Source organism: Equus quagga, chromosome 1, assembly GCF_021613505.1.
Source record: "Equus quagga isolate Etosha38 chromosome 1, UCLA_HA_Equagga_1.0, whole genome shotgun sequence".
Classification (NCBI taxonomy): Eukaryota; Metazoa; Chordata; class Mammalia; order Perissodactyla; family Equidae; genus Equus; species Equus quagga.
Window position 1 is genome coordinate 16,781,222 of NC_060267.1, and position 24,784 is coordinate 16,806,005.

A 24,784-nucleotide genomic window follows, 5' to 3' on the forward strand; every position below is an offset into this window, starting at 1 on the left:
TGCCGCGGGTCTGGGACCTAAGGCTCAACACTGAGGCCTGAGGGAGGCTTACGCCCCCTCCTTTCCAGAGCTCAGTTGGGCTAACGGTTGTCCCAGAGTGACAGAGACCTGGAACAACTATTCGAATTCACAGATACCTGCCTTTGTTTTCACTTGGGATTTCTGAGATCTGCTAGTCGCTAGGAAGAAAGGAAACGGGCTATCCAATTCCACACCCCCAGGAAAGGGTTAAACTTGAGCAATGACTCTGAAGATAGTCACAGCCCACTGGTTCCTAAATTTTTTTTGGCCTGCTTTCCTGATAAATTCTAGAAAAAAAATTTTTTTTTAAATAAAAAGATTTTCAACTCGTGGCTAATGGCCCATTTATTTCTGACAATATTAAAAATTTGGAAATCCTGGTACAAGAAAGTTTGAGGATTTCCTTGGAGTTTATTGGGACAGACTTGATTTATAAGATGAATGACAAGAGTAATCTTTTCAATTTGCTTTGGAAAAACTGTTAACCATCTGGGACAAGTAAGCCAGTGAACTTTCCAAGGATGGTGTCTTGAGTCCCAATTTGCTAGTGGTGCCCGGGGACCGAAATGGATAAGGAGAAGTCTAGACAATTTCTGCTTCTCACTACAGCTATTCATCTGCTTCTTTCCTTTTCAATCCTGTCCCTAGACCCTCTCTGACCCTACCTCCCTCTGGTGGGAGGCCAAAACCAGCAAAAGGCCTCAATAAGATGGCTTGTAACTGTGGTAAACCACACACTGCAAAATCCAGCCCCCAAAAGAAAGAGTTGGTTGGGGCTAAGGTACAGTGGGGACAGTGCCACAGTGAGGTGATAACATGGATTTCAGAGAAAGAGAGGTGTTCTCTCTCTAGAGACAGGGACGGGAGTGCCTCTCATCTGGACTGATCTCCAGCCACTGGCAAGGAGGGGAGGAGACCTATCTTTTTCTTTTGTTGATTGAAGTTATCAATGATGACACCAATGAACAGGTTCAGGGTGAAGAAGGAGCCGAAGATGATGAAGATGACAAAATAGATGTACATGTAGATGTTGTCCTCATACTTAGGCTGCTCATCAGGCTGTGAAAGAACCAGAGAAGGAAGAGAGTCAGCATCCAGCGTGGAGATCAGATGGGTGATTCTGACATGCCAGGGCCCTCAGCCATAACTGACCACTTAAGCTGCTGAACAAACTGGGGTGGGGGAGCCCTAGATTCTCTTTGCCTCTCTCCTTCACCACATTGGCAGGTCCTGCCCTAAGAAGGCACTATTCCTGCCATGTGGACTTCTCCATGTGGAGAAAATGCAAACCATAAGGCGAGGGGGCGGGAGGGCTGTCTGCTAGGAGCCACATTTATTTCAAAGCAGTGCTGAGGCACAGACGGCTCCACTGGGGCCAGGCTAAAATCAACAAGCTACTCATCTGGAGCCAGCATAAGAGAGTGAGGACTCACCGAGAGGAAGGGGGTGACCTACAATCAATAAAAGCAGCAACAAATGTTCTAGCCTCTCTCTCTCAATGAGCCCCACCACGCTGCCTGCTCTCTGGCTATCTGAGAAGGTTGTGGCTTCACCAGGTATTCCTTACCTTTCGGGAATCTACGGCTGCGTACATGATGTCCATCCAGCCTTTGAAGGTTGCCTGGCAAACAGAGTCAGTCGTTAGACTGTGCCTGTCGGGGGGTGGGCGGGAGTCTACGCAGGGGTCCCAAAGCCAGGCTCAGGATCAGTGAGAACACAAGACAGGGAGCTCGGGTGCAGCCTCACATGGACATGGAATTCTCTGTTTGTTAATAAGGATCCCAAGGGAGCTTTGTCTAAGTCCCTGAAAATAACATCAAGGTTTGGCAGAGAAACATGTTGACAATGGTAATTGAATCAATACTTTTACAAAGGGTCTTGAAACGGGTCTGGGAAGGTTACTTAAGCTAGGACAAAGCCATATTTATGAATGAGTGGTGGGAATCTAGTGAGGGTACTTAGAACTTAACCCTCCATTGAGGAGTCGTTTTTTAAAAAGGTGTTAAACAAGCAACGGGGGTCTGAAAAATTCATAGCTGTATTAAAAAGTCAGAACGTTTCCCTTTTTAATATACATGTTGAGCCTATGGTGGTGGCAATAACTGGCTTCATCCTAGGCAGCCCCTTCCCTGGCCTGATTTTGGATACAAATATGGGAAACCAATTTAATAGTCTCCATGTTTTATTTACGTTCTATTTACTCAACCCGAGTCTAAGTTTTCTCAGGGGATGGGCAGTTCTTCATTCATCTGATGGCCCTAGGAGTGCCGTCCAAGGCCCTGCCGGTGGTGGGACTCTGAAGACAAGGTTTGACTGGCTGGTTGATGTGCACTGGTCTCTGGGAGCTGCGCCAATTCAGATTCGATTTGTGTACCCCAGTTTCTTGAACTGGGATAGAACAACACAAGAGCCTTGGAGTGGGATAAACCACTGTTCATTCCATTAACATGCCTCCTACTACTAGGTAAGGGTTAGTACTTACTACATGTGCCGTCGAGTTGAGAGCTTCACCTGCCTTATTGCATTTAATACTCCCAACAACTATATGATGGAGGCATAGTTGCAATAGTAACAAAAATACATAACAGCAAACACCATGAATTAAGCACTGCTATGTGCCAGGAATTGTGCTAAGAAATTTTAATAAATTATCATGAATCCTCTTATCAGCCACATAAGATAATATTATCCACATTTAACAGATGAAGAAACAGACTCAGGGAGGCTGAGTAATTTGTCCAAACTTACGTATCCAATAAACATGAGTGTGGCTCAACCGTACATCTGTCTGATTGCAAAGCCTAGGAGTTCCCAATGTATCATAGTCTTGTCAAACACTCCAAAAAAGTGGGAGAGGAAAAGGAAACCAGGCATGATGGAATGCTACATAATTAAAATAAATCCTTCCTTACTGTGACCCATTCGAGACCTTTCTCTGGGGTTGAGCTGACTTATATAAGAGGTGGCATCACAGCACTGCCATGTTCTTCTCTTCAGTTAACGTTAGTATAGCTGTCATGTAGGACTGTCCTGCTCCATCAAAATTGCCATCGTCTATATCTATATCTATTTTGGTCTATGCACTTATCTTCTTCATTTTTTTCTTCCTCTTTAACTAGAAAATCTGTCCTAGACAGACAAGGTGACCTCTCTGCGACTTTATTATGCTGCAGGAATCTTTATTTGTTGCTGAGCAGAACACTGCTTCTGAGCACAGTGAAAGATGCCCTTTGAGTGAGGTCTTGGAGAAACCAGAGTACTCGGGAAAGGTGTCTCCCAGGAACTGGTCTGGGAAATGACGTCGTCTGCTGCAGTCTATGAAGAGTAATCCTGATTCTGGAAGCAGGGTTGAGAAGGAGCCAAATGAGATTTCTGCTAGCCATCTGAGTTTCACAGAACTGAAAGGAGAACCATACTCACCACTTGAAGGAGCGCCAGATAGCCGGCCCCGACGTTGTCGAAATTGATCTTCACATTCTTCCATCTGATTTCCGTATTGTTCCCCTCCATGAGCTTTTCACAATCAGTTTTATTGTTGACAATCTCAATTTCAAATCGGATTTCAGAAGTCTCGTTAAAGCAGTAGTGGTACTTTCCCGCAAACAGGTTAACTCCCATGATGCTGAAAATCAGCCAGAAGATGAGACACACCAGCAGCACATTCATGATGGAGGGGATGGCGCCCACCAAGGCATTCACCACCACCTGCATTGGAAGGGGGAGGTTGCTGAGTGTCGGGAGGAGCTATGGGCTAGCACACTCTTTTGATTTCCAGGAGGGGAATGACATTGTATGGCTTGTTCTGACTACGGAAACATTATGGTCCCTTTGGAATTAGGGGAACTGGACAGATCCACAAGTAGGACCAACATTTTCTAAATCTATGAGACAGTTTTGAGGGATTCTAATAAATCATCTATTTATTTCCTCCAACACAAATCCCCCTGCCCAAGCTGGCCTAGGTCTTCTCTCCTAGGCACCAACCTGGACCAAAAAATTATTTCTTAGTCCAGTCTCCCTCTTCGCCAACTCATAAAGTACGCCGCCGTGGGAAAATCTGAGAGAGTTCAAGCTCACTAGTTACCTTTCAACAGACATTCCCCCTCTGCAAAACAAGGCATGATTGTTCAAAACCACAGAGAACCACCCTTCGGGGTTAGCAGTGAATCAGTCAACAATACATAAAGTCTCTTTTATGACTATGCAAGGCCAGTTATTTTGTTTCAGGCAATAGCTGAGCATGCATATTTTGCAGGCTCAAGAAAAAAAAAAAAAGCTATATTCCCTCTACCAAACAGGATAAAATAAAATCTGAACAGATGTGTTTTTCACACAAGGTTCATTCCTCTTCTTCAGCCTTTTTTCCTGACTTTGTAGGCTTCTAAATCTCAGAGTCGCCCCCTGCTTGGCTAACGCTGATGTCTCTGCTCAGTCAAGGGCTTGACTTAACTCTTCACAACGTATTACGAAGAGCAAAGACTTAAGTTTTCTGTAGAGTTTTGGGTTAGATCACTGCTCTTGAAACCAAAAATTGGCATATTGTTAAAAATCACTGGCTATGGTAAATTCAGGAATTAAAAAAAAGCAAAGAAACAAAATCCATCAGGAACCAAAGTTTCTGGGTTGTCTGTAACTCTGATTTCGCTTCACACTCTAGGTGAGAGTGGAAGACAACACTTCCACTGTAGCAGCGGTTTCACTAGAGGAGTTCCACCTGCCCACAAAAATAGCATTTCCGGTGGCAGGCTAGAAAACAAGGCTGGCGTTCATCTCTGCCCTGAGTCTCACTTGCTGGTGTCTTAGTGGGACTGCTAAGGTCAGAAAGGTGACCCTAAAATGGGAAGAATGTTTCTTCCTTTCCCTAGTACCCTAGGAGGATTAATGGAATCAAAATAAAGACACTGGATATAAATGAAGTCTTCTAAGTTTTGTTAGGAAGTGACAACACCATGTCCATGTCAGTTTTCCATTGTAGGGAAGACAGAGCAGGTTGCCAACTAGCACAGCGCGGAAAGGGCTGAAGGAGCTGTGCCGTGGAGGGAATGCCAGGGGACAGCTGTGGGCTCTGATTCGAGCCCGACCTGGGTTCAGGTCTTATCTTCTGTTTTTGCCCTAGATTGCAATGTCACTCATTGGAACATGTGGCTGGGAAGAGCTGTCTGTTCTGTCCTGTATAAAAAAGGCAATGATATTCTGCTAAGGAGTCACTCTTCCTTAGACTGAAATATTGGTTTTGTGTTTCTCCAATTCCCATATGAAGGTCTTTAGATTGAGAGGCAGTTATTTCTTAATTCTTAGACCAAGAAATCTCTTCTAGATCAAACAGCTCTGTCACTAGTATAAAATCATTATTCTTTGATTGTTCATTACTTTGAGCAAGGAAAGCCAGAATATCTGAAATCTGAAAACTCCCCGATGTTATTTTGCAGAATGATATTCATATTTATTTATTTATATTACCAGATTTGTCAGGTGATCAGATCTGAATTTTACCTCCTCATTCTACGGTTGCTCACCCTTTGGTGGGAGCACCAGAAAGCAATGAAATGTGCAGAAGAACAGGCAAAGGGAGGATGATCCACAAGAAGAATAATCATTTCTTAAATGATAAGAGAGTAGATTCTCAAGCTCAAGTCTCGGGACTGCATTTGGTAGCAGAGCTTAGGTGAAAGGTCACGACCTTCTGTTACATCATCGCAAGTCTACAAGAGGATCTGAGACCCAGAAATGTTCTTTATCTCAGTTCAGAATCTACCTCCTCTAGGAGCTCTTCTGACGACCTTAAGGCAGTCTAACCTGTCCTACATCGTGTCTGTGTGTTAGAGTTAGATGCGGGGTAATATGCCCAGCAGGGAAGAATAATTAGCTAATTGACTAAGTGATCTCCTTGTACTTTTGTACTCACAGATCTGATCAATGGAATCAACACACAAAAGTATTTACTGAGCTTGTTCTCTGATATGTATGACATAAAAATTCTATGAAAGCCAATGTACTTATAAGATATAAATGTCCTTTCATTTATTAATCATAACCAAAGAAAAACTTCTTATCCTATTTTATGAATAAAACAGTAAACAGCTGATGAAATTTACTAATAATTCTTCCTTGCTGTGAACATTAGCTGATAAGCTGCAATATGTTAAACATTAATTATTTAACTGTGCTCCATATAGAATTGTCATTGTGCTGATATTCTCAGCAACCAAAGGGTAAGAACCAGGCTTTTTTATTCTGAGCGCTCACACTACAGATATATCATAAATGATGATTCAAGTTTCCATAGATAGTTACTTAATAAACGGGATCTCCTCTCCTGTTCTCTAATAACACTCAGGGTACTACTCTACATTGCCTTTAATTATGATGAAATTCATTATTCTTAAACACTAGGTGTAGAAATATGACTTAAAGCTAGGGTCTAGCAATCTATAAAAAGTTACTTTTTTCAGCATAAGTTTATACTCAGTGATTGATACAAATGTCATTTAATTGATGAGAAAATTCCAATGGATACTAATTCTAACAGCATTTTTATCTTCTCCATAATGCCTAGAACATTACTGTTGCTCATTAAACACTATAAAACCTGTCAAATAGCTTTAAAAATCTGGCAGAGGGAACATGGCTTTAACGGACGACCATGTACTGACAATCAACAAAAATGCATGCATGTTTCATAGCATTCCTATTATATCCCCTCAAAAGTTTAATAGCACAGCGAAATCTGTAAATGAAGATTACTATGGAGGAGAGAAAAGCAAAGAACTACACTAAGTATTCCTTTGCCAAGAGCATGAGTGCTTCAATTTTCTGGCCTTTGGTTTGAGGATGAGAGGAGGAGACTGAAGGCAGTGTCCCAGGACAGGCTAGGGCCACACGTTCCCTCTCAGCAGAGGTCTGAGCCTGTAACTGGAGTAGCACAGTGACAGTTGAGCCCATCTGCATCGATGGTATTCAGTTTGTGAAGATTTCTTATTTAAAATATTCTAAGGGTAATCTCTCAAGGGTTGGCATACACAAGAATAAAAAATGCATGTCCCCATAGAAAAATAACACAAATAAAATGTCTGTGCCTAATTCTGTTTATGATTGGGGAACTTACTATAAGCTTAGGCAAATTCACTCTTTTCCTCCTGCAGTCATTATTCCACACAAAGCCTGGGAAACCAGGACAGGAATGGCTCCCCAGCCCTCCTCACCTACTCACGCCGTTCTGGTCAGCGCTGTTGGCTGACTGGCGTAACCAAGTGAGCTGACACTGCTATAGCCGTTTCCCTTACCGAACCTTTATTGTTTGAAATCCCAGCTTTGGGTTCAAACTTGTTCTTGCCCATAAAAAAAACAGCTGATGTAGAGGTTTCACTTTCTAATGCTTTTTCAATAAAAATTCCTACTGTTCTGACCAGCCATTTGGGACCTCTGGCCTCTTAACTACTTGAAAGTTACAAGTACAGGTTTTTGAGGAGTGGACACTGAGAGTTCCTGAAAGGCAAGGAAAAGAGGAGGAGCTAAAGGGAAGAGCTGTGGCTCCCAAAAGGGATCCGATGACCAGATTATTCACATAACTTCCTCGTGAGCCAGCTGGCATCAGCTGGTCACTGAGGGCTACTTCTGCCGCAGGGGTGGGGCTGGCAGGAACGAGCACCCAGATGGAGAGAGTCAGTGGCAAGTGTCGGTTGGGCATTTTTCCTTGAGCTTTCTTCAGGTATCACCAGTCTGGTTTTAGGAGATCCAGGATCACGGCTGGGGACGTGGAGGATCAGGGCTACCGAGCTCGGGTACGATGCTGCGAGTATTGTCTTCAATGGACTTCCTCCAGTCCTCAGTTTGTCAGTCACTAAAATGATTATCAACTCCATAACAAAACAGGTATGATTTATAAAAAAATTTAACCTCTTCTGAAAAGAAGTGAAGGTGGGGGAGGAGGAAAGCCATTTTAATCCTATTTTCAACGATACCATGGCTGCCTAAAACACGGAGTCCTCTGCAATATACTCTTTAATCCCTAAATTTAGCCTGAGTCTAACAATGACCTTACTGCACACATTCTGCAATCTCTCTTCTCTGTGGGAGAAAGGCCTAGAATCCCAAAGTTTGTTTTGTTTTTTAAATTAAAATAAGTTTATGTTGCTGTGGACCTGACCGTCCTGTAGGTGGTTTTAGGGGGTGCAGAAAGCTAATATTTAGTAAACCAAACCGTGACTGTGCTACAGAAGAAACACAAATTTGTTGCAAAACGCATTTGTTTGAATAAACTAAAATACTAAAATAAAATTCCCAAGTTCCAGTGAAATATTCATCTTTCTGTACGACTGTGGGTGGCTTCATGGACTAGAGGCCGGACTCACAGAAGAGGCGTGCAGGAAGCAGCACTGTCCTGGTTTCTAGTTTCTCCAATTAGTCTTGCTTCGTGCGTGTGGACTACTGCAACGGTTTAATTTTCATTCCTACATGCTGAGATTTGCACATTTAAAGACATATCCTCTGGTTTGCTCTCCTGCATGTATTCAACATCTGAATTGAAATGAGTTTTCTTGGTCTCGTTAAGTATAACAGACCTCTCTGATTACCATAAGACAACTATTACCACCAAAAGCCAGTTGTCCACTTGATTTTAGGAAATTGACTTTTTAGTGTGTGTGTGCACGCACCTGTGCACACATGCACAATTATTTAAAACGAGAGACAGCAAAAAGGCACCAATGGAGGGAGCCTTATTTCTAAGTTGGCAGGTGACAGCACCTGCACCTTTGGTTTAAGTGGCGTATCACCAAAGCAGGAATAGCAGGTGTTGAGAAATTTCGAGAGAACTAGCTGATAGTCATTTAGCATCGTACCTGGTTGTTATTTTGACCATATTAGGACAGGGGACCATATAGCGTGGGCAGAGGGGTGGGGGGTGAGGAGGAAAGCTTTGCTATCAGACAGAGGCTGCCAGTCCTTAGGGGACTGGGCTGAGAACAACAAGGTGCAATAAGAGGAATCAGATAGAAAGACAAGCATTTCTTTCCCCAGGGTTATGCCGAATTCTGCTCCATCCCCGAGTCTAGGGCTGCCATCAACGTCTCAAGCCCTTTCTCAGCCGCTTTCTCAGTGACTCCAAGGCCACAGTCCCCACCTGGCTGATGCCTCTACGCAGCACTCTCCCTGCCTGCGGCGTCTGCTTTTCAGTGGGTCTGCGGGGTACAATTCCCCTTCTTTGCACCTGGTGATTCTCCCTATTAAATCAACAGCCCAGAAAGCCGCCCCAAGTGCGACAGGTAAGCCAGGCCAAATGAGAATAGCCAATGTTCACATGTTCTGCAATGGCATGTTGTTGGGGGTGGGGCCAATATTAATGTGATGAGGCAGCTTAACGCAACGCCCCTTCGCACGGGCAGGTGCGGGGCAGAGAGCGGAGGATCAGATCAGCAGCTGCATCACACAGTTCGTGTTGGAATGATCTCTCCACCATGTGATCAGTTCTAGCGTGCTTAAACAGTTTCCACTGGCATGCAGAAGGATCAGCTGCTCTTAGTATCTTACCCTCATCCCTTCAAATCGTGATAATGCTCTTAAGGGTCTCAAAGCTCTTAGGGTCCTAAGGGACTTTATGGCACCTAGTTCCGAGTAGCCCAGGGCATTAGCTATAAGGCTGACTAAAGAGACCTACACGGAAACAGAAGAGAAAAACAAAAACAAAAAAGGAAACAAAACAAAAAAAGAAAACAGAGGTTCCAGAGTGTTAGAATAAAGCCCCTAGCACTGATGATACAGATGGGCCCCCCCCGGGTAGAGGAAGTGGGAACCACCAGCTGCCTACTTCAACTTGGAATCAAACGACCTGGAAGGAAAGGTGGTGAGAGAGGCAGAAGAAAAAACACAAAGGGAAGAGAAAACCAGGAGGAGGTGGCAGAACATACATACAAGTTGGAAAAGGGAAGAGGCTGGAGGGAGAGGGAGAGAATGAGGAAGTTCCTTTGGAAGGAGAGGAGCCTGAACAGATGACAAAAACCTTACCCTCGCCCTTTATAGTCTCTGCAGGTCCCAGAAGTTCCCATTAAATTAAGCCAGACAAATTTAATGGTACCTATGGAAAAGAATACAGATAAATACACACACTCCACACAAGCGGCCCCCTCCTCAGCTCATTCACCATGGATTTCCAACAGGGACAAGCTCTCTTACTCCTGGTTGACAAGAAACCATTTGTTTGAGGGTTTGATGAGTTATATTAACAGAGGAAACATATTCAGTAAGTACAGCTGACACTGCAGTTCCCAAGAAGAAAAGAACCCAATGAGGAAATTCTTCACAGAATTTTGGCTCCATGAGAAGTCACTTAAGTAATTCTCCTCTCTCTCATTTCTAATGATAACCCAGACTCCTTCACGGCCATGAGAACTTGGGTGGGTCTGGACAACCGAATGCATACTTGTCCTTATAATTCCCATTCTTTCTCTCCAGAAGAGCCCAAAATGAATTGGCTTCAAGTGTGTTATTTCTAGGACAATCTTCTATTACTCTCATCATTAGACTAATAGCTGAAAGGGTTCTTGGAAGAATTTTTTAAAATTTTTATAGATGAAGAAATCGAGACCTATAAAGAAAAATTTGCTCAGTGTCACATCGGCAGTTCTGGAGCCAGGATCCTGATTCCCAGGCCAGTACTCTTTCTCCACGGACCGATCGGCTCCCCCACTGGCAGTTAGATGACAATATCCCAGCAGAGGATTGTCAGTATCTGAATAGTCCAGAGTTGACACACTGCCATCCTGGGGAGAAGTCTGCAGGCCTCCAGGCCTAGAGTCACAGTCAAACGCTTTCCTGCTCTTCTCAGAGAACAAATTCACTTTGTCCCACGAGACCTCTCAGAGCAGGTACCACGATGCTACCTTAACCCTGGATACTAACTACACCTGCAGCTGCCTGGGCCTGAGCTGGGGGAGATCCAGAGCTCTGCAAGGGGCATCAGACCTGAAAATACCTTTAGCTGATCAAATCCTAGAATGCTTGGGCTTGGGCTTTCTGGGAGTGGTCTTTCTCTTACATTGCACCACAAATTCTGGGAGAGGTTAAGATGTTCCCATCAACAATTCTTAAATTCCCTCTTTTGGGAAGTGGTGGTTGCAGATCTGCTTAGCCTCAAATGATGATATTTTAAAGCAAATTTAGAGGAGAAAAAAAGAAACAATCCACAACTTAGTTTCATTTGTTGCTTTTTATCTCTATTTTAGGGCTCTGTTTCTTTGATTCTTTATCTCTGAACTGTACAACACTTTTTTTTTTAAATGAAGACATTTATAATTAAGCAGCAGGACTGGCAGGGGGTAGAAGCAGAAGGTCAGTGACCTAGCGAGGGTCAGGGGTGAGCAGGCTCAAAGGTTTCACTTTTAGCCAAGGGTGTGAACCTATGCGTGGACTCATAATCCATCAGCGCAGGTATCTTCTTGAAGGCCTAGGCAGTACTCAAAGCAAATCTGGTATTAAATGCTGCCCTATTAGGCTCCCCATGTTCTTTGGAGGATAGATGGTTCAGAATTCAATTTCTGCCTAAACAAGAGCCTCAACAAAAGCCTTATCTAGAACACAGTAGCACCAATCAATCATTTCCCCTCCATCCATCAGTACCAATAAGAATCTGCGTGGAGGTGTCTTTTGCCTACTGTTGCCAAGTGCGGCCAACTCTTAACCACAAATAATCTAAAACTGCCAGGTTCTTAGTGAGACCTTAATAGGTGCATCAGAAGGAAGCTAGCCCATCCCAACCAAGTCTCTGAGTTCAAAATACCCCTGAGTCAGCTGTGTCCTATGAAACTACGCTAGGTAAAGATGCAAAAAACTAAGCTTAGAGTGGCAACAGGCCCTCTACAAGGCAAGAAGACCCCAGCTCTCTGGGGTAGGGGGTGATTTATCTGATAACAAATAGGCCTAAAGAGGGGAGAAGGGTGGAGGAGGTACGGATGCCAGTCCAAGGGGTTGGCTCTAAATGTTGCTGAGAGATATTCTGCTGCTCAACTGCTCAATCTGGCCAAGCTCTCCTAAGACAGCATCAGTTAGGGTCCTGTCTGGGTTATTCCTCAGTTGAGGACTTTCTTATAATCCTCTCAGTCTCCATGTTAAACTCACTGGAGATAATCAGAACTTTGCTTAAAGTCTTCTTTAAGGAAAGAATCAAACCTGAAAAAGAAAAAGGAGTTGAGGAGAAGTCAAAATTCACAGGATCCATGGCCCCAGGCACGGAAGGAGAGGGAGAGATACTGGGAGACTTCTTGAAAACAGAACACTTTCAAACAGAATGTTTTCAGGATGAATTCAGGATGCGGTGAGCACTCTCTGCAAGTTCCCGTCCCTGGAACCGACATGCTGGCTAAGCTCCTGATACGACATGGCAAGTTTCCCTGGGGAAAAGATGACAAAATTCTTTTACAGGACAAGATCTCCAGGGTAGCCAAGGACCTGAGCAAAACAAAAAGTTGTCTCTGGGAACTCAGTGGCTTATAAATAAAGAGAATTAACCTTAGAAGTTGTCTGGATTATCCACGTGATTCTAAAAAGTGCTCTTAGCAGCTTTAAGGGCAACAAGGGAGAATGAAAACCCACTAGGGAAACAAACACGGTGATGAATACAGATGCCGACACCAAGTCATGGTGGAGGAAATGGGAGGAAGAGAGTCTCTCAGAGATGGTGCTAAACTAGGACCTAAAATTACACCTGCTGGAAGTTCTGAAATGCCAAGGGCGCTAGATGTTTAACCCAAAAGGACAGCGAAACCTCTGACAGTTCTAGCTGTCCAGGTGTCAGCCTTAGCCTTATTCTCCCTCCACAACTCACGGTCTGGACTGGGGCTGTCCCCACTCGCACACTCGTGTCACGCTGTGGTTACGTGTACCTGTGGTTATGTGTCTCATCTTCTCAGGCCCTTAGAGAGAAGCGTCCATGTCTTCTCCTCTTGGCATCCCCCACAACCCCTGGCAGAAGGCTCTGCGTGCTGTGGGTGCTCAATAAACATTTGATACGTGAAGACTAAGCGCACGGTTCTGTCCGAGAGAAGTCAAGAGAAGCGAGGGTCTTGGGAGAGCCTTGTTCCCAGAACGCTGGATTACCATAAGCCTGGCAGCAGGCCTGAGCGGCCCTGCAAGATGGCGTAAGCTCTCCAGGCCAGGACCACGCTCGCCTGTCCCTGCGACTTCCCGTGGCTTCTGGGACAGAGAATGGGGTTTGATTTATATTTGTTCACCAATAACTGGTACAGAGGTGTTCTCAGGAGCCACTGTCAGGCCCCACAGCAATGTAAGAATCCAGGACTCCCCAAAACTAGAGGGATTTATGGATTATTGTCAGTTGGCTACATGCCTGTCTCATGCTTTTATTTCCCTGCCACCTAGTATACAAAGTGATAACAATGTTTGCTAAATAAACAGTGATGTGCAGGACTGTTAATGCTTTCCACAGCTTGTCTGGGCACCAAGGGAATGTGAGATACCTGACGGAATCCTGCGGTCACTCACTCCAGAGAGAAGAGGAAGAGAGTGGTTCAGGTTAGGGGGACAGTGGAGGCAAAAGCCACGTGGGGAAGATTTCTTCCAAATCACCACTTCCCGAGCCGTTGGGAGTGCGGTGGTAGATATATCTGTCTGAGTTCTGGGAAGGTCCAGACCATGAAGGGCTTTAGGACTCCCATGGGCGTCCTCCCTGACTCCAAGCGGTCCTGAGGAACTACAGGGGAATGAAGACTCGATGGCACTTCCCTGTTCTCCAAGAAAGAGAGCCGGCCCAGGGGCACTTAGTTCTCTGGGCCTTATCCTAAGTCCGTTCCTTAATTCTCAGCGCTCATGTTTCCGTCTGTGAAATGGTTGAAGGAGGGAGTGCTAACGCCTCTGGCTAGAAGGGTCTCACCCTGGTGCCCTCTGGGGCAGGCCCTATTGGGTTCACTTTGGGGAAGAGGGCAAACTCCTCACCTCATTTAGGCATCCTCTCCAAGGCTTGCTTTCTGAAATGGGGAACGCAAATGGCAGCACAGTGACAGCTCCTGGAAGGAGTCATCCGCCTCGGAAATTGCAGACACCGTGTTGGGAAAGGAATGCGTTTACAGAGCAGAGATCACTGCTGGGGCAGAGAGCTGGGCTCCTGTCATCTGAGAGGGAGACTTGCAGGCTGCTCTGTTCTGGATCTAGAGGCACTCCACAGGTAGTTCACCCACAGCCCACAAAACCTATACACTCAAGGTACCGGCCCGGCCTCCAAACACTGCACTTCTTGGCCCTTCTCCGCCCTCAGCAGGAAGTGAGCTCTCCACAGGCCCAGGTCCCACAAATTCCTATTCACCCTTTCTTTCAAATGCTGGTTTGGCTGGAATAAAAAAGCTTCAGTTATTACACAGAATAGGAGACAATGATCACGGCGAGAAAAGCCAACGAGGAACAAGCGCTGGTGTGGTGAGAAACAGTTACAGACAACGCGGCTTCCACCTGAAAAAGACCCCGGGAGCCAATGGCCACCATGCCTTGGAGATGGTCTTGGAATCTGGAGGAAAAAAGGATTTCCTACGTTTGATCATCACTGTGCAAATGGCAGTATGCGGCAAGAAGGGGACTGTATTTCGGTGTGAACTGCCCCACTCCCTGACAAACTGACCCGTTCACATCAGTCTGGTATGAAGACTTGAGTTGGATAGAAGCGTCTGTGGGGATGGCAGCAGGAGAGACCCCTAGATCCCCCCATGTGCACCCCACCAGCACCCACTGCCTCCTCTCACTCCTCTCCTGGAAGGAGAAAGAGCATATCCTGCTGGTTTGGGGCAAGAACCTTCCTGTTCCCAGCCTAAGAACAGTGGCTTTGACACCAACGATTCCACTTCCCATTCCTAACCTCTCAATCTTCCAAGTCAAACCGCCAGAGTACAGAGCCACCTGGTCAGTCCCTGGAGCAAAGGCGGGGGCGTCAGAGCTCCCCTTCCCAAGGCTAAGATCGGCTGCTCTGAAGTCTACACCTTGTCTTGCACCCTGGGCCCCACGCAACTCCACCCATTAGAGCAAGAAAACCCCCTGGTTTTGCTTTCCTGCTAGAAGGAGCGGGAAGTAGAAAGCAGGACACGTACAGCCACAATGAGGAAGTCCAGCCAGCACCAGGCGTTGGTGAAGAACTTGACGAAGCCATAGGCCGTCCACTTGAGGAGCATCTCCAGGATGAAGATGTAGGTGAAGACTTTGTCAGCGTACTCCAGGATGGTGCGGATGGTCTTTCTCTGCTCGATGTAGATGTCCTCGAAGGCCTGAAAGAGAGGCAGCAGCTGTCTGTAGCACCCACAGCTAAGCAAGAGCATCAGAAGCCCTGCCCTCCCGGCAGCCTCCCCTGTGGTGGCCTGTCACCAGCTTCCCGTCTCTTTCACTTTACTCCCCGGCTACACAAGGCTCTTTAAAAAAAGTTTACTGACATATAATTCACATGCCATGTAGTTCAGCCATTTAAAGCGTACAATTCAATAGCTTTTAGTACAGAGTTGTACATCCAGCACCACAGTCAATTTTAGAACATTTTCATTATCCAAAAGGAAAGCCCACACCCTCTAGCCTCGCTACCTGCCCCAGCCCTAGGCAACGACTAATCTACTTTCTATCTCTACAGATTTGTCTATTCTGGACATTTCACATAAATAGAATCACAAGCTACGTGGTCCTTTGTGACTGGCTTCTTTAATTTAGCATAAAGTTGGCCCATGGTACAGCAAACATCAGTACTTCATTTCTTTTTATTAATGAATAATACTCCAATTATAGCTTTACCACATTTTGTTTATCCTTCATCAGTTGATGGACAGTTGTGTATCTTTGGCTATTGCGAATAATGCTGCTATGAACATTTGTGGATGAGTTTTCCTTTCCCTAGGGTATATCCCTAGCAGTGGAATTGCTGGGTCATATGGTAACTCTATGTTTAATTTTTTGAGGAACTGCCAAATTGTTTTCCAAAGTGGTCACTCCATTTTACATTCCCACCAGCAGCACATGAGGGTTTCAATTTCTCCATGTCCTTGCCCACACTATGAATGTTTATAGGACAAAATCTTTTCTCCTTTTAGCTCCTGACATCACAGATACAGGTAGAGGGTCACAGGGCTGGGAGACACTCAGGTCAAGAAGATCTTAGTACTACTTTCTTTCTCTGGAATTCCTGAATGAGGAAATTCCCTGATACGAAGGTCTGAGCATTCCCACATGCAGAGCAGTGGACTATACAAGCTTGGTGCTAAGAGGAGGGAATTCCTAAAGTGTGAAAAAAAAAAACCGGAGGTGGAAAAAAAGTCCCCTGTTATAGGAGGTGCAACAGGAGGTGACTGTTCTGCATGCTTCCAGGAGGAAGGAGAGAATCGGGCTGCCTGCAGACTCATCTTCCAAATGGAGGCACGTGGACATCAGGTGCTCTAGTGTCATCCTTGGGCAGTGGGGACAGAACTCATGGGTCCACAGTCCTTCTCAGGGTCTTAGTCCAAATAAATCTCCTCTGCTCAGTGAAAACAGCAACAGCTTCCATGTCAAGTTCCTCCTCACCTCTACTTCTAGAAGTCCACGCTATAACCCAGCACACGTGACCTGCCTAACACCAATCTTCACGTCACTGGCACTCTAATCCTCTCCCTCTGAGGCCTGATCAGAACCACATTCTAGTCTTTTCTTGGATATTTTAGCTGTGGCTTCACTTTGCTATTCTTAAGTCTCATGCTTACTATGCACAGGGTCTTCACGTACCGAGCCAAGTATCCCGTCTCCCCTAAGATAAATAAAAACAGTCAAAGGTGAGCAGTACAGGAAGTTCAAAACTTTTGCTTCGCTGGTGCCTTTATTCTTTTTTGTGGAGATGAGAAAGAGAAGAATCAAAGGATGGGGCACGATCTCCATTATTTTAGGTTTTTGTTTACTAGATTTAAAGAGTAATACTGACGACAATAATAAAACACTTTTCTCCAGTCACTGGCCTGAGTCTGATCCTCTCTGTTCTCAAGGGCAGAGGCCAGGCTGACATCTTGGCTGCCTCCCCAGCGCCTTGGGAAGCACCGAGTGAAGGCCCATGGATGTAATAAATGACCCAAAGGCAGGCAGGACAGGCAGGCTCCCCTTCACTCACATCAAGGCTACCACGCCATCTTTTTTGCCTCCTGCTTGAGTCCTGCTTTCCTGAATAAACCTGCCCCTGACCTCCCCTGGCCTTCTTCATCCTTGGGTTCTTCTTTACCTGTCTCAGCTTCTCCTATTCTCCTCCCTCACAGGTCAGTGAAACTTCTCAAGTCACTGTTGGGATCTTTAACACTGAATTTGGGGTTTCTCCCTTGTTATTTTTTATTATTAATTTTTTGTGAGGAAGATTGGCCCTGAGCTACCATCTGTTGCCAATCTTCCTCTTAAAAAAATTATTTATTTTTTTGGTGAAGAAGATTGGCCTTGAGCTAACATCTATGGCCAATCTTCCCCCTTTTGCTTAAGGAAGATTCTTGCTGAGCTAACTTCCGTGCCAATCTTCTTCTATTTTGTATGTGGGACGCTGCCACAGCATGACTTGATGCCACGGGTTCTCCAGATCCAGCAGTGTGTAGGTCCGCGCCTGGGATCTGAACCTGCGAACCCTGGGCTGCTAAAGATGAGTGTGCAAACTTAACCACTATGCCACCAGGCCGGTTCCTCTCTTGTTATTTTTTGCTTCTGGTTTAAGCTTTGATTCCACACGTACATGAATGTGCCCACCTCCTTTAAAAACATTTCAAAATTCTGCGTTCTTCACCTTTCCTTTAACTAAAGGAAGAAAAACGTGTGGTGTCTCTAGTCCCTGCTGTCCTCAAATCTACCCAACTAGGAAACAGCTCCCTCATACCAGACCCTGCCCACATCCTCTCAGTTATAATCTCACTAAAAATGGAAGCAAATGCCAAGATAATCTGTTTTAGCAGGGTAAGAGCCTGTGTGTTCAGTGCCTGGTGTGCCCCACTGATGAATAAGCACTTACAACCATATGAACATATATAACCTTTGCACCAGAGATCTGACTCTAAATATCTGCTGGTGCCACAGGTTCTCCCAATCCAGCAGGGTGAGAGGGGACAGTGGGCGGAGGGACGCCGCCCCCTGCCTATCTTGGGCAACTGGAAAGGAAAGAACAAGAGATCTGGGTGTCAGGTGAAAAAGGGAAGCTCATCTTAGGAAGTTGCTTGGCAAACCAAGCAGTGAAGACACTTGGTAGTTCATATTCTAATCCTGATGAAAAGGGGTCTTAGGCGTGAGAGTGGTCATACTGAGTCTAAAAATCAGGATATGGACAAGTGTGGATTCTAATCCCAAAGGCTCAAAACACCAACCCAAAGCACTTTAATACACCATTATCCTTGGGTCCATGGCCAATCTGTGTTCTCAGAGAAACTGGGCTTGGCCCCATCCAGCCTTTTTCACTAGTTCCTATAAACCCTTCCCCAGCCAATCCTTCATCACACTCTCCCCTAGATCTCACCAGGGCGCCACTGCTGAGCAGAATCATGAAGATGATGAAGGTCTCAAACCAATTGTGCTCCACGATGAGGAAGCAGGTTTTCCGCAGGATCCACCATGACTTGCCTAGCCCTTCTTCAATGTTGACCTGGCAGCACTTGAATCGCTGGACACAACCTGGCACCAGCAGGAGAGGCAGGTCAGACCGTGGGACCATGCCCCGCCCAGACCTGCCCTCTCTCCCAGGAGAGGTGGGCCATCTCCCAGGCCCCACCGGGTGCTGCCCCACCACACGGCTGGGGGAACAGAGGCTGAATCAGAATGTCTGATTCAGAAATGGAGAGGGTCGCAGGGCTGAGGCTATGCTGCAAGGCTAGCAGGGCAAGGCCCTCTGGAGTTGGGAAGATGTCCTATAAAGAAGCAGTGAGAGGGAGGAGAGAAGGGTAGTCAGGAGGCAGACAAGGCCATGACACAACAGGCCTTCCTAAAGGAAGTTTCTGGGCTGATGCCAAGAGAAAATGGACAAAGAAAAGTGTGAGAACAGAAACATGTCATAGGTAAGACTCAACGAAGGAAAACAATCATAAATGTCCCTCAAAATGATGAGGTGGGAACAAAGTTCTGGAAGACAGCCACTGAGCCCCTCCTTCCCCACCCAGCCACTAACCACGGCAGAAACCTGTGAGCAGTGCAAGTGCCACACGCTCATGCCCTCGCCTCGCCCCCCTTCACCTTCCGTGAAGCAGGCGTCTGGATCCAAGTATTCCTCAGGCTGTTCCACAGGGACTTCTTCGACTTCTGGTTTGATGTCGATGGTGCTTCCTTCAGAGGAGCTGGTATCATCCAGTTTCTAGACACACACAGAAAAGGGAGATCAAAGAACTCTGCAGGAACACGTCCACTCTCCACTGGCCGCTCTACCTCTGGTATGGATGATGCACCAGCTACAATTCTTCTCTACAATTCCTAGTACAAATTCATCACCAGCCAACTCATGGTGGGCAAGCAATTCTCACAGGGCCCTCAAAACCTCTATCAGGATGGAGTATCATATTAAAACCCACTCATAGATGACAGTGAGCCACCCTAAACAAAATGTGGTTACAGGCTGGTCTCCGGGATGCACCTCAGACAGATTAACGGTAGGGAAACCCTGGAGGATTCACTCCAGCCTCTGACTCAGATGACCCAGAAGCAACGGAGATACATCTAGGAACATCTCAGGCATCGAGGTCGTCTAGGGAAGGCCTAGAATGGCACAGGGTGGTAGTGTCGGTTCTCCAAGTGAACTGGTTATTCCAGAATCTGTCTACCAAGCCCACAGCCGGACCAATCCCTGGGGCTGACAGAGCCCTGTTTGTTCTCACACAGGATCAAGGCTGGTTTCTAGGCTGGGACCTTACATCTTTGCTGCCTTCAGGATCCGACTCGCTGCTAACGTCCTCTGTGTTGAGGTTCTCAAAATCAGACTCGCCTACAGCAATGGGCACCCGCACGGTCAGGTTGGGATTGTTGATGAAGGACATGTGGTCCTCATCAATAATGTACTTCTCCACGCTGCTGCCAATGCCACTGGTAGTGCCATTGCCATTCTTCTGGAAGTCACCATTCCGGTGGATGTCTGCACCAGTGTGGTTGGCGATGCAGTTGGCCTTCTTTTCATACAGCTCGTCCAAAGGTTTCACCTCATCTGCCTCACGCTGCTTGAAGTGGGCCTGCATGAAGGCACGTACTTTCAGTTTGATCCACGCCACACCCTTCTTAATACGGATGACTGAGATTTGTAGGTTGTTCATTTCCCCATCATCGTCCGTGGCTGCCAGATTGTCTGCACTGAAGGAGCTCAGGAGCAAGGCCAGAAACAGGTTCAGCACCTGCACCAGTAGCATTAGGAAAAGAGAGTGACTATGGAATGGTATTAGGTAAGCTACCCACTAAACTAGATGTAAACTGGAAGCCCACAGACTTATCTAACAGACTCAGAGTTTGCATTGCATTCTGCGTGACCCACAGAGTGTTTTAAATGCTCAGGTCCCTAGGGAGACATTTTGTTTGATTTTGGTTGTAGTACAAGGAGTTTAGCACCTCTTTTCTCCATTCTTTTATAGTTTTACAGGCACATATATGTACCCAAAATATACTACTCTTCTTATAATCAGAAAAAGCAAAGGCTGTATTCATTTTGGAAGAAAACTCTCCAAAAATATAAACAAAAAGGAGGATATGTACTATTGGGGAGGATCGAAAAGTGCATGGAGGCCATGTGCTTGTGAGCAGTAGACGTCTTAGAGGACCGTGTTAGAAAACCATCAGGCCTGGAGAGCCGCACTTTCATACCACAAATCAAGACGGTAGAACTCAAACACATTTCATGTTATCTTATTTTAAGTTTCCCTAGCATTTATCAAAATAAAATAGCTTTAGCAAGACAGTGTTGGCAACTTTTGTGTTTTGTGGTATATATCTAAAAGTGTCAAGCCATCAGATACAAGCTTTATTGATTGATTGATTAATTTCTTATTTTACCAGATTGGGTATTAAGATTAATTTATTTATTTTTATTAAGACTTACTTTTGAAAAGTGGGAGAGGTGTTCACTTCTTGATTTATTCTTGGCCCTTACTTTGTCACACTTCTGAAGACGAGTAAGGCATACATTTTAGGTGGAGTTAATAGCACGTGCAGAGGGGAAGGATGGAAATAATATGTGAACTACATGTATGTGGATTATTTGGGCCATTTGTAGGATTAAAAAGGAAGATGGTTGGTAAAATGAGGGTGAGTTGGAGAGGGCTTTGAAGGCCAGGCTGAGGAATTTGAATTTTATTTAATTGGATCTACTATTGGTTCTTTTTTTTTTTTTTCCTGCTTTTTATCTTCCCAAACCCCCCGTACATAGTTGTATATCTCAGTTGCAGGTCCTTCTAGTTGTGGGATGTGGGACGCCGCCTCAACGTGGCCTGAGGAGCGGTGCCCTGTCCGCGCCCAGGATCCGAACCAACGAAACCATGGGCCACTGCAGCAGAGTGCATGAACTTAACCACTCGGCCACGGAGCCATTCCCCTACTATTGGTTCTTGAGTAAAGGAATCACAGATGATGACAGAGATTTGACAAAGTCATTCCTACTAGCTCCTTACAGAGGGGGTGTCAGAAGTTAGGAGGCTGTTACCTGCATGAGTTGGTAAGGGTCTGGATTGGGTTATAATAATCTCAGACCTTAGCATGCATAGGAACCTCCTGGGGTGGGACGCTTGGCCTCACCTGAAAGATTCTGATTCAGTAGCTCTGGTGCAGGGCCTGGGGCTTGGTCTTTTTAGTGAGTGAAACTTGGGTGACTGTGATGCAGGGATGGGTTACAGAAATGGAAGGGAATGAGCAGATCTTAGAAGTAGTATGAAGAAAGATGTATGTACAGAAATACTCTGAAGAAAGACATATGAAAGACATCAGATATTTACCAGGAGTGGAGGGAAAAGAGTCAGAAGAGACTGACAGTTACAGATTCCTAGAGACTAGATGGGCAGAAAGACTGAGCAAAGGGGAACCTGGAAAGGCGTCGTCAGAAGCAGAAATGATATTTGATTTTGTCACGTGTTCAGGTATCTGCAGACAGTCGCGGGGAGATGTCCTTGAGACAACTGAGAATAGGAGACTGGAGACAGGGGGGCGAGGTCAGGGCTGGGAGAGGTTGATCACACTGTGTACCGGTGGTAGCAATAGCTGTATTCACTGAAGGAGAGGAAAGACTGGAGGGACTAGGTCTGAGGGAAAGGTGGTTGGGAATGAAGAATGGGAGGCATTAAAGAAACATAAGTGTCTATTTCTATAGGTCAAATGAAAGAAGAGGGTGGCCATGGCTGGTTCAGAGGCTGGTGAGCAGGAACCCTCTACTGGCAAGTTTCTCTATGGCAGAAAAAGGAGGAGAACTAATATGGATGAGCTTACAAGGAACCATCTGAGTTTGCCTTCTTCCAGCCCTCCTTACTCTACTCTTACAAGTGGGATTTGGCCTGATCTCAAAGGATACTTCTCAAATCTGAGTGTGCATAAGAATCACCTGGGGATCTTGTTAAAAATGTAGATTCTGATTCAGTAATTTGGGGTTGGGGCCTAGGATTCTGCATTTCTAACACACTCGCAAGAGATCTTGTTGCTGCTAGCCCTCAGATCACACTTTGAGAAACAAGGTGTTGAAATCTCTGTTGGTGAATGTTCTGTAGACAGAGGCAGAAGAGAGCAGGTGGACCGATCACAGTAAAGCAAGAAAGTGATTTGCCGTTTACACAAATTAGATAAAACCCTAAGATGCTTTAGATCAGTGGTTCTCAATGGAGGGCAAGTGTGCCTCCTAGGAGATAGCTGGCAATGTCTGAAGACATTTTTGGTTGTCATAACTTGGAGTAGGGGTCAATACTGGTCAGTAAAGGGTTGAGGCCAAGGATGCTGCTAAATATCCTATAATGCACAAGATAGTCCCAGAACAAAAAATTATGTAGCCCAAAATGTCAACAGTGTCAAGGATGAGAAATTCTGGTTCAGATGAAGGAAACTTTTGCAGTAGAAGAGCACAGGCTCTGAAATCTAGGATCTGATAAAAGCCCTGACATTTACCAGCTGTGTGACTTTGGGAAAGTCACTTAACTTTGCTGAGTTTTGTTTCCATAACTATGAAAAAGGGTTGACAGGTTGTGGGGCTAATGACTCAGTAGGCCTCTATAAATAGCTGTCTCCTTTCCTTCATTTGTACCTCAGGGTTCTTGGGCCAAGAAAGAATAAAAACCTACACAGATATGGAAGGTAGTAGAAGGATTAAGCAGACTGGGTGTCTGGGTCAAGGGTAAAATGTTCAGGGCAACAAACAAAAAGATCCACAAGTTAGTACTAACCACCAAGTTGCCAATAACCATGACCATCATGAAGACAATGAGGCACATGGCCTGGCCTGCCACCTCCATGCAGTCCCACATGGTCTCGATCCACTCTCCACACAACACTCGAAAGACAATGAGGAAGGAATGAAAAAAGTCATTCATGTGCCAGCGAGGGAGTTCACAGTCCTGGTTGATCTTGCAGACACACTCTTTGTAGCTCTTTCCGAAGAGCTGCATCCCCACCACAGCAAAGATGAAGACAATAATGGCCAGCACCAGGGTCAGGTTGCCCAGCGCACCCACTGAATTTCCAATAATCTTGATCAGCATGTTCAGGGTGGGCCAAGATTTGGCTAATTTGAAGACTCGGAGCTAAGGAAAAAAAAAGAAAACCCAAACAAAAACCAAATGATATTCAATCCATTTTCTTAGAATAAAACATATAAAATTACTAAGATCAGCTTAAATTTATTGAGTGCTGTTGGGAAATTCCCAGGACTTTCTAACAGTTTCTTAGACTAAAATGGGAGAAACTGAGGCATAGATAAGGGAAGACTGGTTAGTTTCCCAGTAAGTGAAAGCTTTAGAACTAGGAGCCAAGAATACCGCCTCCAGTCCCTGCATTAGTCCCTGGGTCACTCTACTTTTTAAAAACTCATACATGAATATATCCTTTTCCTACAGAGTTTCCCTTGACTTCTCAAGGGATATATCAAGGAAAATGTGATTTGTAGTGAACCAAAAGATCAGTATGGTAAGGAGAGTGAAAATAAATCATCTGCCTCCTTAAAAAAGCAAGCAATTAAAAATTCTAAATATCTCTCTTTCTGCTTGCCAATAATAATCAATGGCTGATCTGAACTTTGTGATATGCTTGGAACAACCTGGAGGAAGAGCACAGCTCGCCAGCAGAGGCAGCTCCACAGCTCCTCACACATCAGGCATCTTAGGAAAAGGGACTATACTGATATCAGTTCAGAGGACAGAACTTCTGTTATCTGTCAAACACGAAATTTTCATATTCTGTAACGAATGATTACAAGGACTTGGCTAACAGCTCGAGAATTATAATGCATAAAGCCCTTGAAGGGAATGATAATAATGAGATCATCATCAGATGTCATAAGTTAACAACTAACATGATGTCATGGGAATTCTGGGAGAAGGCTACAGCTCTGATCTGAACACTTTTTTCCTATTGAAAACTTGAGTCTTACCTGAGAATTCAAGATTTACCAGGTGTTGCTCTGTACCTATATCTGGGTCAGTCAGATTTTTTTCCCTCTCTGACTGGCTTTTAATGTAGTAAGAATGTTAAGAGTTTCTCTTAATCCTTCTTCTCATTTTCTAGATAATAAGAATTATTCTCAAAAAGTTTACTGTGGGCTGGATCCTAACCAAAGACTAGTAAGCAGAGGTTCCAGAAACCTGGC

The 24,784-nt window shown here is 45.2% G+C and overlaps 1 protein-coding gene across 11 annotated transcripts in view; it reads right to left on the bottom strand.

Moving 5' to 3' along the window:
* The window catches only part of SCN8A (sodium voltage-gated channel alpha subunit 8), a 115,539-nt gene that overhangs the window by 8,218 nt on the left and 82,537 nt on the right, over nt 1-24,784 (bottom strand). For 8 of the 11 annotated variants that reach the window (XM_046664077.1, XM_046664058.1, XM_046664084.1 and 5 more), the window contains 9 exons: nt 23,367-23,723; nt 19,881-20,351; nt 19,210-19,327; nt 18,500-18,654; nt 15,105-15,278; nt 9,550-9,672; nt 3,442-3,726; nt 1,589-1,642; nt 943-1,080 (listed from right to left, as the gene is read on the bottom strand). In XM_046664077.1, the coding sequence (XP_046520033.1) occupies nt 943-1,080; nt 1,589-1,642; nt 3,442-3,726; nt 9,550-9,672; nt 15,105-15,278; nt 18,500-18,654; nt 19,210-19,327; nt 19,881-20,351; nt 23,367-23,723 (1,875 nt within the window). The remainder of the gene's footprint in view (nt 1-942; nt 1,081-1,588; nt 1,643-3,441; nt 3,727-9,549; nt 9,673-15,104; nt 15,279-18,499; nt 18,655-19,209; nt 19,328-19,880; nt 20,352-23,366; nt 23,724-24,784) is intronic. The other 3 variants (XM_046664104.1, XM_046664094.1, XM_046664111.1) reach the window with 1 other exon arrangement.